The sequence below is a fragment of the Mixophyes fleayi genome, chromosome 2 (assembly GCF_038048845.1).
Source record: "Mixophyes fleayi isolate aMixFle1 chromosome 2, aMixFle1.hap1, whole genome shotgun sequence".
Classification (NCBI taxonomy): domain Eukaryota; kingdom Metazoa; phylum Chordata; class Amphibia; order Anura; family Limnodynastidae; genus Mixophyes; species Mixophyes fleayi.
Genome location: NC_134403.1, coordinates 334,541,100 through 334,554,499, shown reverse-complemented (window position 1 = coordinate 334,554,499; position 13,400 = coordinate 334,541,100). Strand labels below are relative to the sequence as shown.

The 13,400-nt window shown below is 38.0% G+C and overlaps 1 protein-coding gene across 3 annotated transcripts in view; it reads right to left on the bottom strand.

The window, feature by feature from the left end:
- Positions 1-13,400, bottom strand: part of CTPS2 (CTP synthase 2) — a 154,844-nt gene that overhangs the window by 58,815 nt on the left and 82,629 nt on the right. For all 3 annotated transcript variants that reach the window (XM_075196967.1, XM_075196969.1, XM_075196968.1), the window contains one exon: positions 12,679-12,722. In XM_075196967.1, coding sequence (XP_075053068.1) covers positions 12,679-12,722 — 44 coding nt within the window. The remainder of the gene's footprint in view (positions 1-12,678; positions 12,723-13,400) is intronic.

The following is a 13,400-nucleotide window of genomic DNA, read 5'->3' as shown; positions in this document are numbered from 1 at the left end:
TTTATGCCTTCCTGGGAAACTAACCTCCAAAATGGACATTTTCTTATCCACAATGTGGAGAAACGGGGTCTCCTTGGACTGTGAACTTTTTATTTCATCACCAGTTTCTCCCAGTAGGTTCATAATTGTGAACCCCAAGGTATAAAACTGCCATCATGATTTTTATGCATGTTTTTCACGAAATTGTATTCAGCATTTATAATACCCACTCACGTTTAGTCAAAACCAACATAATGAATAGAAAGTGCTGGCGGTTTGCAGCAGATACAAGGCAGCACTAATAAAAAAAAGACAATCTGTGAAAGTTAGCAAGCAAACCACATAATGCAAAAGATTGTTTTCCTAGATTAACTTTGTACAAAATTAACAAAGTATAAATTTTAGCACTCTGAACTCGATGTTTCCTTCAATGGTCCTACAATAAAATAACTTTCTGGTAATATTACAATAAACACTCTGAAAAATGATATCTTACAATGTGACCATCAAGTACAATAAAGAGATATTACAAGACTTCAATGAGCAGCAGTAATGGGAGAAGAATAACTTGCAGTGCAGAAATACATTGAGTGAATTGTTTGATTCATACACAGAGGGCAGGATGTCACAGCTACTAAGATGACTGATTAATCAGCTTTTTGACCTGTATCAGATCTCGTCAGGATATTGTCTTAAAAATGTGGGAACTGCTTGGGCTGTAATGGAGGGGTAGCTAATATTTTACTCTTTAACAATTCTGCAGCGAAAAGTCAAGTTAACACCGAACAATGTATTTTATTTCCCAAGCTACTATCTCAAACATTTAATCTTGTGTTTTAATGGCCCTTTAAGCTGCTGAGAAATCACCGATCCTGTCCCATGTATGAATTTACCAATCCACACTGTCCCTTTCTGCGTAGCAAGTCAACAAGTCTGTCAATCCCATTCTACCTGTGGAGTAAGAAAATTAAATCCCTCCAATACAACAGCAGCCTACTGCAGAGGAGTAAAGGAGTGCATGGTGGATAAATTTTGTTAAGGATAAAAACAGACTTCTTGTACATTATTCAGCTCAATAACACACATTCAATATATATTAAGGTCAAATAATGGTTTTTCATGCGAGTGTTCCGCAGTTGCTCTATAACAACTCCCCACTATTGTACATGGATACTAGAGGAAAAGGTGCAGATTAATTCTACCCTAAACATGGGGCTTATAGATGACCTGTTATCTAATGATCAGCTGTGATCTGTTTACTGTTATCTAATGATCAGCTCATTGAACACTCATTACACTGTTACCTGTGCCACCTCTTTATTGTACTTACTGGAAAATGTTTCATCCTGCATGGTAATTCCAAATTTGCAGTTACCTCCAGAAACCAAGTGAGGTAAGGTAATCCCATTGCTAAATTTGAAGTGGCCTCTATTCGCCCATCAGCCAGAAGACATCAGGGAGTATATTTACTAAACTGCAGGTTTGAAAAAGTGGAGATGTTGCCTATATCAACCAATCAGATTCTAGCTGTCATTTTGTAGAATGTACTAAACAAATGATAACTAGAATCTGATGCTATAGACAAACATCTCCACTTTTTCAAAACGCAAGTTTAGTAAATACACCCCCAGGAAACCTCAAAGCAGCTGGCACAGAGTGTAAACATGATGTCAGAGAGGCAGAGACGAAAGTGTTTGTGTGAAGATACCGGGTTTATCTGGCCCAATGCTACCCACTTATCTCTGGCAGGCCACCCAGGGGTGCCTTCCTATGCCAGGGATGCCTACTCAGTACCTTCTAGGGTTCTTATTAGTCACTCAAGCAAATGCAGTTAGAAAGTACAACAAAACATTTATTGTAATAAAAACAACACTAGAATATTATGTACACACAGTAAATAAATGCCAGGTAGGCTTACCACATAATCTGTCCCTTACCCCACTAGCTTAAGGAGTTACAGTCATCTGGCTGTCCTGACATGATGACCCATGGATCTGCCATTGCATTTCACTGGTAGAGAATGGCAACTCAAAAACCAGCCACCCTGCAGCTTTCAGCCATCAATTCTCAGAATTAATATCACCTCCCCCCTGGTGTGGCTCCTTATATCTAGGGTCAAATTTCCACAGTCTTTTCCCCTCCCTGGGCAAACCCCTAGGCCTCTCCTTGTTAAACATTGGTGAGTCCTGGATTAGGGGGTTGGAGAGGGGAGTGGAGATGAGCTGTACTTCCACAGAAACTCCCCTGCTAGATTGTAGACCAAATGTCTTGACTAGTCTTTTGAGAACAATGGATACTAATTAGTCTTCCCCCTCACCAGTATCTTGCAACCTGATTCCTACCCATAACCAACCTGGTTTCACTTTAAGGACAATGCCTCTTCCATGCAATATCAACAAGTATATCATACAATAAACAATATACATATTTACAATGAGCTAAAAAGTCCCCTTATCCACATGTAATTAGACACTGCAGTTGCACTCTGTTGAGCTTGGGAACAAAAGCAGGGGCTATAAAAAATATGTGTTATAATCCACATTTTGTGAGAAATGAGACAGGCTGGTTAGGGTGTTATCAAACTTGTTTCACCACAGCTTGGTCGGTACAAAGTTATGGCTGTTCACTTAACACCCAGCTGCCATGTAAGCAACACAACGCCACTTACCAATGGGACATGGGTGGCCATAAAGACATGGCACCATTTTATTTACAACAAATAATGCACAAAACTTTTTAGGATAAACTAGCTGTTTATTTAAGGGTTATACCGTTGTGACAATTCATATTTTCTTGGAGATTGTTTTTTTGTATAATAATCTAATAAAATATTCTATATTGTATGGTGTAACAATCTGCCTTTTCTGTTTTGAATTCAATTTGTGACTTTCTGACTTGAACTTTGGTGATAACTTTTACTAATTATGGTTTGGTCTGCTGTATTATATTAAGTGTATTAATTACATAATGTTTGTGCCATTTGCATAATACTATTATATATGTTTTCTTATGTACCATTTTGTACATATGAAGTTATATGATTTTTTTTTTATGTGAGTGCAAAGAGACAGTAGAACTAACTGTGAGGCCAGGAACATTTGTCAAATTGCTACTTGCAGACTGAGGCTTTTAGAGTAGATGAGAAAATGTAACATGTCACACGTTGAGAGATAACAAAGGCACAATGTTCTGACATAAAAATAGGTTACGGAATGTGATAACAAGAGGACAGGTTGTGTCAGGGATAACAAAAAATGAGAAGAAACAAAAATCTTTAAAACAAAGTTGCTAGAATAGCAGAAAATTGGAGAAAATGGAAAGTGGCCCAAAAATAGATACCGATATTACTGTCTCTTTCAATTCGTTCTAAAAATGAAAATATCATTTTCTTGCTTCCTAGAGATGCAAGCAGTCTCATACAAGTGTAATATATCAAGGTCAGTAACTGAATGTAAACGTTTACATATAGAACATTCAGATGGAGCACCGTTCTTTTTGATGAGTGGGCAGGGTTAGCACTGTGCGGTCCAGCGCATCTCGTGCATGAGGTCTACTAACCTGGCATACTCAGGGAAGGATTAACCATAGGGCTAACTGGGCTACAGCCCAGGGGCCTATGGAATCCAGGGGGCCCTTGAAAGAGCTCAGCAGCAGTATTGATCAGTCGGGGGCGGGGGCGCCCCCGGCGCGATCAGTGCTGCTGAGCACTTTCACTGCGGTCCTTCCCCGGCGAGCTGTAGTCTCCTTACTGAGGAGATCTCGTGAGTCTCACGAGATCTCCTCAGTAAAGAGCGCACAGCGCGCCGGAGAAGGAGGTAAGTGCCGGGGGGGGGGGGGGGGCAGGGAGCTCGGATCACGGGGGAGGGCCCTCACGGGGGAATGGAGGCCCCCTTAGCCCAGGGGCCTCCATTCTCTTAATCCGGCACTGGGCATACTCCACAGCTATGAAATAGCAGCATCGCTAGAGCCTACCCCTCTATATATACAGTATGTATAGCAGAGTTATCAGCAGGCGCATGTCAGACAGAGTCAAGGGATATTCCCACTAGTTAAATTAAACTTAAAATAATAGTTTTGAATTAAACAAGGAAAACGGAAGGGGTACTTTTTTAAACCTTTAAAGACGTAGGGATCTATGTAATAATGCACATAGAACCTCTGAGACACTGCAATGCTCTGTTTTTGGAGAAGAGCGGCACCACATACAAGGATTGTTTCTTATATACAACACAGCTGTACTTAGAAAAGCAATAATAAAAGAATGTATTTTGATGCCAGTGGGCAAGGGGCCTAAGGGTCTAAATATGTTAAACTGTTACAAAACTGGTGTTTTATCTGAAGTCTAATGGTCAATGGAATTAATTTCAAACACAGTATACAGAAGGCAACTCAAAAGCACTCAAATATAAATCAGTTTTATAGAGTAGTAGAAATTCAGGGGTAAGCTAGGTTGACACACAAGCAGGTAGGGAAATGTAAACAGGGTTGAAAGTGAAAGCAGTTATTTAGGGTAGTCATATGTAAGCCAAGTCATACACAGTAGCAGGAAATCCAAGAGGAATATTCAAGTAGAGACCAATTCTGTAAATTCAGAAACTGGAACCAAGCTTCTTTCTTCTAAGGAAATACTGGATATTTTTATTAATTGCAAGTTCAAAAAGCAATTGGTGTTCTCTAGTTGCTCTGAAAATGACACACTGTTTCATCCTTAAAGATCATGTAATACCCTGCAAATCACAGGTATACAACTGTATGCACTTATTCAGAAAACTATAGTTCCCCATAGTGCCTCTGGGGAGTTAAATGCAAATTGTGTCAAACTTTTTTGGGTGGACAGACTGCAATCGACAGCCCAGGCTGCTCTCAAAAGCCCAAGAATGTACTAGAAGGCTTCAGGAGATTCTTGGGAAAAAGGGGCAGAGCCAAAACGGACTGGTTAGTGAGAGCAGTGTTGTGTGTGACTGCTAGCCTAGCTAATATAGGATCTTCCCACAAAGAGCCAATAAATGCTATGACTGAATTGTTACCCTGAGGGATGTTTGCAGCCAGCCCAGAAAGAAGCACCTTTGCAGTATAGGAAAATACCTAACTTGCCACTGCCCAGGAGATGTCAGCAGGACTAATATTAAGATAAATTTCTTTTGCTTTGCTATGTTCAAGTTATTTAAGTGAGACATCAAACGGTGTTATTAAAACCTCTGACCGGGAATGTCATATTGAGAGGTGTTATAACACTGGCTAAAGAAAGAGTTTGTTCCAGCCAAATCTGCTGTATTTAAAGTTATCTGTAAGCTGACTGAAAATATCTAAAATAAATGCTGATGACAGAATTGCAAGTTTTTTAACCCTACAGTTGCTGGGAGAGAGTTGCTTAGTCCATTAGACGAATTGCTAAGTGGACACTGTCCTTTACACTGGAAATCATTTATTGTGCAGAATTGTTGTTGTTTACGGCACTCAGGATTCATGCATGCATCAAGGTGACTACTGATTTCAACTTGTATAAGTAAATAAACTTTATGTGTCAGATAAAACTTTGCTTAAACCTGTGGATTATAATCATATAAATCATAAAGTGAACTAGAAAGCATCTAATCTGAACCAGATGGATTACTCCTTGTTGCATCTCTACTGATTTTTGTGTGATAAGTATGATCTGTATAATTGCACTAAAAGTATTGTGATTGATTGGTCTATATTATCTGCTGCCGCAGCATTTAGTGTGAAGATCTAATTAACTTGTAGCAACCAGATGTCTCCTAAAGTATCTATCCAGTGAAACCCATTTCAATGATGCACATTGCCTAAGTTTAAAGTGGGATATATTTATTCAGTGACCTATTCAGTGACCTATGTGTTGTGTCTATTTATATTTGCATATTGTTGAACAAAGATTTTTAAAATTATATGTATTTTGTGAAATGTTGAATAACATTGCATGTTGATGGTACAGTACTATTACTTTTCTACACTACCGCTACTTATCTGTTGCTGTGATGAAGCCTTATGCCACAAGCAAAGAGAATAAACCCATGAGTTTATACAGTTTTAGTCCTCTGTTCCTTGGTTTATTCCAACACTACTGGGGGGACCTTCGCCTCTCTACCATACCACCAGACCTGTAGAATCCTTCCTTACACTACTTTTGGGGTGCCAACCATCTGCCCCGTTACAATCATTAGCTGAGACTGATACTCTGGGCCTTATTCATTAAGGAAAGTAAATGCCAATAGCTGCTGTATTTTGCACAAAAACACTCTGCACATGCCCAGAACCGGACCATATGCCAAAAACATTCAATCTTTGAACGCAAAGGACCCACACGCCACCCTACGATTTCAGGGGCAGAATGGGGAGGGGAATGGGCGGATGCACATAGTTAATGTGCAGTAAGGGCAAGCTCGAGCGCATGCAGCAACAATCGCTTCAAGCTTTTGGCATCTCAAAGGTAAGTGTTTTTCACTAGCACCAACTACAGGTCAGGGGTAAATGCAGAGTGATAGTGATAATGGTTGCATATGCACGCTAAGACATGTTAGCAATCAAGAGCAACTGTAAATATTTATGTACAGTAGTCATTAATAACATCCTAATAAATGTATTTTATGAGGGGGAAAAATGAGAAGATTTTTTTTTTTTTTTTTCTAATGTTTTGTCATTAATGGCTATATTAACAACAGATGTCGTTTACTGAATACTTATTTTGTTCTCTCTGTGTTCTGCTGGAACTTAATATTCCGCATATATATTGGACATATCCTGCAGTGAGGACCTAGACCCATATTCAATAAGAAATGTTTCTTCACATTCGCTACTTGTATAGTACGGACACTGCGTGAGCCCGAATTACAAGTGTTTACAAAAATATGCAATTTACGTTTGTTTAGTGTCCCTTAATGAATCGGCCCCTCTGTTTCTTCCTAAGTGGACATATCCTTTCTAATTGCTTCTCTTCCCCTGTATGAGTGGAAATGTGTTCTCTAATTGCTTCTTTCACCATCCCTCTTCCTGTCTATATTGCTGATTCATGGTAGTTGTTCAAGACTGTCTCTCTCTCCCTATATCTTTCTTTTTTGGATTGACATTCTAAGTGATTCTCCTACCATGATTTCATTATTTCATTATATTCGCTCATTATGTCATTTGACTACTTTTTTCAGATCCCCCCTTCTCTCTCAATGCGCATTTTCCACAGTTGTATTCTACATATCAGCGAAAAACCACATGATATAAATTATACTTTCAGACAGATCTAACTCTCCCTGTATTAACAAAGAGTATATGTGGATATTTCTGGTGAGGAATAACCCACCTCAATTTTAATACACACATCTTTTCTTTACATTTGAAATATTTCACCTTTAAAAAATATATATATCGTCAGACTGTTATTTTAAATATAATAAATAGAGATTGTAACTTAGTTTGCCAGGATAACTGTTTTTCCTTTGCTTTTCAAGTGTGTACTATGTAAGTTATCAGTGGTAGAACTTCCGTATATATAGATGTGAAACAGTAAAGTTGATAACTTAATAAAACAGTGTATTCTACGGAAAGGAGGGGAAGAGGAAATGTTGAATTGGTGGCTTAAATGTATCTGTGCGTAAGGTGCATCCAAGTAATGTGCGCATAAATAAACCAGGTTGGCACACAAGGAACGACATACAAAGTGGGTAGTAAGATGTATGCCAGGTTGGCAGACGAAGCTTGTTGTCAGACATAAGACAGATTATACACAGTAGCAGGGAATCCAACAGAAGAAGGTTTAGATAACAGGAGTTGGGCAAACACAATAATAAATCAACAGCTTGTTTAAGAAGTGCCTAATTATAGGGCTAAACAAACAACAGGAACAAAAATGGATTCTTAGAACATAATACTGCCCATCTTGGTTAAAAGGAAGTTCAAGTGCAAGTGGCAGCTTTTAGTGGCTGGAAATGTCAGATAATATTCCTAACATAAATGTAAAAAGTTTACCAAATATTTACTTATAATTTAAGAAAAAAATCATAATGAACAGTGTTTACAAATAATAAATATTGCTACAATGTAGTTCATATAAAGACGCTGCACAATATTACTATACATGACAAGTAGAATCGCCTCAAGGGTCATTTATGAAGGTGCAAAACACAAACCCCTCGAAGGTCCCACTTGTGCCTATTGTGAAAATGCCTCAGCTTACACAGGGAATAGAGGAGTGACTAGGAGCACAAAGTTTTACAAATCCGAAATGACAAAATTAAAATTATTTATATAAGATTGGAGGATTGAAGAAGCTGCAATTAGGGAGGTGGTCCCAGTTTAGCAGGGGGCTGTTTTCAATCGGATACCTTTACACCTTCCAGGTACCCTTTACAGTGGGAACTGCATTTTAATGTACATTTCCACCCTAGATAAAGAACTAAAAAAGTGACACATGCAGAAAGACATACAGTGGCTCAGTGGTTAGCACTTCTGCCTTACAGCACTGTGGTCATGAGTTTAATTCCCCCCCATGGCCTTATCTGTGAGCAGTTTGTATGTTCTCCCCGTGTTTGTGTGGGTTTCCTCCAGGTGCTCTGGTTTCCTCTCACACTCCAAAAACATACTAGTAGGTTAATTGGCTGCTATCAAAATTGATCCTAGTCTCTCTGTGTGTATGTCAGGGAATTTAGACTGTAAGCTCCAATGGGGCAGGGACTAATGTGAGTTCTCTGTACAGCGCTGCAGAATTAGTGGTGCTATATAAATAAATGGTGATGATGATGAAAAACAGCCCTCATGCTGTTTTGCTACAAAAGTGGAAATGTTGAAATTAATGAAGGGGTGGTCCTAAATTAGTAGTAGGCTGGACTTTGAAGAGACGATTTAACTTTTTCCACCAATACATTGAACCCACAATTCTGCAAAAGTAGGAGCACATCGATTTGTCATGGACAGTTCTTAAAATTATAATGTGGACACGTTCTTATGAATGTGCACTAACAAAAATAGATGTGTTTAGCGCTTTGATAAATTACCTTTTTTTAACTCTATTATCTTCTACTGACTATTGCCTTGCACAATCCAGGCCTGTATTTCTGGAATTCTCAAAAAGAGGAGTCGAGACTGACAGACAGATTTGCTTCAATAGAATGTTTAACATCCAGAAGTCACAATCAAAAAATTGGACACATCTAAATAGCTTACTGCCATGAATATATAAGTGACAACATTCAGATCGTAACTGTGATGCAGGATAATCAATAAGTAACAGCTAAAAAATGATTTTAATATCAAAGAGAATACGACCATAGCAAAATAATTTATCAGTAAAGATTAAGTGACCTTATCGCCATTTCAGGACTACTGGTACTTCTGAAAGGGACAGCTTTATTGTAGACAAAATTAAATATTGTACAGAAATAAAAAAAGCAAAGAAGAATTATACTAAAACATAAAAAACTGCATGTTCATTCAAGGATAATGCCTTCATTTACAGTACATTCTTCACATTTTATACATGTCCCCCAACACTGTATCCCTGCTCGTGTTTCATGTTTCCCATTCATTCCAGAAAGGTAGAGTCCTTTTATTTGTTTACTTTAAGGGGGATATTTACTAACCTGCGGGTTTGAAAAAGTGGAGATGTTGCCAATAGCAACCAATCAGATTCTAGTTATCCTTTATTTAGTACATTCTACAAAATGACAGCTAGAATCTGATTGGTTGCTATAGGCAACATCTCCACTTTTTCCAACCTGCAGTTTAGGAAATATACCCCTAAGTCTTCTCTTTTTCTTTCTGGCATTTTTAGAGTCATCCATATGAAAATGAGGAGGAATTCCAATGACTGCCATTTTGTTTCTAACAAATGCCTACATGCAGTGGAGGCAGCCATTTTGTGAGCTGAACTAATATTCAGAAAGCAAGTTATAATTTCATAAGACAGCCGAGACATCACTCAGCAATCCGTAGAGACATTCCATCTTTATGTCAAAGAGGCTGCAAGAGTTGGCAGGATAATAATTATGATTTCACATACAACAGGAGTCATGCTGTAAAGAGCTAACCGTGTATTTCATAACTAACCACATTAAAGAATAATTGCCAACATACTAATGGTAGCAACAATCCAATACATTTCCAAATATGGCTGTAGCAGTATATGGAGATATACAGTTTCCCCACAAATATCTTTACATAAAGATCTAAGAGAAGGGGACGCGGAGGTGAGGATGTTTTTATTAACTTGGTATATTTCATTATAATTGAACCCATGCTGCTTCCACTCAATACCGAGATAAGTAACTAAATTCCAGTTTATTCCTGGCAAGATAAAATGAAAGGAAGGAGGGGAGGTGCGTTGAGGCATTTATTGAGATACAATTAAACATCACCCTTATAGAAAAGCAAAACAGTGTTGTTTACAGGCCTAATGTAAAATATAAAAAAGCAAAATAAAATAAAAGTGGTAGCATGCCTGATCAGTGTTAGCAAAAGAACCACATAAACAGAAAGTCCTAAATACATGGAAAGCATGGCATTGTCTATATTTAAAAATAAAGAAAAATAAAACTGTACAATGCAATCTGTTTTTAAAGCATGTATAAAAACGTAACATCATTTAAGAACTTTAAGGCTGGTCTGACCAATCTAAAGTTGTTTCCATCTGGTAAAAACATATAACTCCCCTTCTCAGATCTTACATTATCAATGTTGTCCTCTGTAGAGAATATATGCCTCATTATTTTTCTGTATTTCTTTATATCTTCAACCAAAGATTCCCTATTTTATCAGATCTGTTTAAACTCTGCATCAATGATAATCTGTTTGACTCCTGCTACCAACTGTGAACTTCCCACAGGCTTTAGTAAACGTGTACAGAAAATTGCATTTCTGTTAAGCAGTCCATGCAGATTTTGGAAAGAAATATCAGAGGATATATTTTGTCCAGAAGACAACTGGCAAATAAAATAAATAAGCAGCAGCTGAAAATGGTTTGTACCTGCCAACACAGCAACAAAAAGCATCCAATTTTAAACCCACTCATTCTAAACATATAATACAACAAATATTTCCAAGCATCATAATATCAGCTGGTTCTATATCAAAAACAGCCTGTCTATCACAGACATGCCTGGGATCTAACTATGGTCGCTGTGATGCAGACCTTATATGGAAACTCACAGGCTCAAAGTTTAGCAGAATCCTGTCTCCATTGTAGTTAGAATACTTCAATTGGACAGGAAGATTTACAGCAATTTGGTCTTAACAAGCTGTCTGCACCTGGCGCTTATTTAGCTACCTACAGACTTATATAAGCATCCTCTGAACAGCTCTCTTCCATCCTGTTATGATCTGTTGTGGAAGAAGTTTTCCTGTTAATAATTTCTTAGTTCCTGACTTAGTTTACATGTAACTTCTGATCCTAATCCAATGTTTTGATCCTGTGATTGATACAGTTTTGCAGATCATTGTTTGTCTGCTGCCTGCACTGACCCATGCCTATTAACTGGATCTGAACCTCTGCTACCTGCCCTGATATAGGATTGTCCTATATATTGGCTCTGTCATACTTATGTATGGAACTCCTGCAACAGTACCCAGCTGTGTCTTCAACCTCACGTGTTATCATTATTATGCACTAATACAGGGAGGGCTGTTACCTTTGTTACTAGATTATCAGGTCCCTTACTGTGTGCAATATATTGCCTTCCTGCTCCCACACTCTCTGTCCCCTGATACACAATCTGGCTTACCACCTGTGTTACCCCAGCTACCCTGGGGCTTTACCTGACTTACTTTAATGAAACTTCAGTTATCTTTAAGATTTGGGGGGGGGGGGGGCTGTTTTCCTTTACATGCCTCCATTTATTCAGCCTTATCAGATTATGGCTGCAAGAGTTTGTCAGAGATCTGACTATAAAGAAGTGAAATGTTAACTATGTTGTACTTCAATGTTATAGTAGGCAAAGGAGTCCATTTAGATTTAGACATTTTTTGGAGTAATATATGCCCTTCAGTACTGCGTATGCCAAAAAAATTGCATGCGAATACATCCATACATATAGGTTTTTTACATTTCCTTATGCCTGGAGAGGTGGAATCGGTGTGGCCGAGTACAGTTAAGGCTCAAGTAATTGTGATACATTTAGACTTGGACACATTTACAGATATGCTTTGTATCTCTTGCTACTCAATGATTATAATGACCATCAGCACCACTATCTAGCCGAATCTGATTGCCTTAGTGCATCTTGACCTTTCCAGATTCTAACTTTCTATTGAGATTACTTAATACTTCCATTCAGGCTACTGTACAAAAGAAACCTTACAAGAGTATACTCTCTTGTGTATATGACACCTCATTACATTATTTTATTGCGTACAAATAGGGTAATGCAACTTTAGCATTTACTAATAATACTGTCAAGCCACATCTGTACGCTATCGCGGTGCGTAAGTATACACACTTGTATGTCTGGCACAAAGTTGACTGTTACTGAGTTTGAAAAATCTTGGGATGCGTGTCACTTAACATTTGCACATGTAAATATGCTATTTCACGCATGTTCCTCCCTATGTGTTTCCGACATGCAAATATGTCCACTTGTGTTTTTCCACTTTCTAATACAGAAAGTGATGATATGAACTTACTACTCTACATTAGCACGTCTTATTTTAGAAAAATCAATCTATGCAAGTTTAGCAAATCTGAACTCTTCAATTACTCACCACTGGATTCTTTGTATTCGGGTCAAATTCTGTAGAGTTAGCATCTGTGTAAGACAAACAAAATTAAATTCTGCACTAATTAAATTTTGCTTTATATCACGCAAATCACATTTTGCATGGCTCACTTTTTAAAAATAAGTTTTGAATTATCCCTCCAACGCGCCCTACTGATTTGATGGATGTTCAGCCATCAGAGCTACACAGCATATTTGGCAAACACACCCTTGGGTGGATGGACTCTGAACTCAAACTTTACCAATGACTGATAAAGTACTGGACTGTCTTATGGGAACACAAATTATGATTTTGCTTTTTTGCTAATAAACTCCAATCATGGTAAGTTAACCTGTAAATAATGTTCTCTCTAACTTTTGAATAGCACACAACCTTTTTGGTGAGAATAAATATAAAATGGTGCTCCAAACAAATTTAAATGGTGAGTATAACTATGCAATAGGAGCTGTTGTCTTTATGTATCTTGTCAAACAAATATCCATTTCATAGTGTTCTAGAAGAATGGGTACTTTCAAGTCTCAGTTCAGATTGGATGAGCTAACTGTGCTGACACTCACTGTGTTGGAATGTACACTCCAAACTTAGAAAACACTATTAATGCATAGACAGACAGGGGTCATGTTGGATGGAATGATTAAAGACAGTCACACAAGTGCTGAGAGCAAATTCCAATAGCTCTAGGTATCAGCCTATAAAACAACACAACA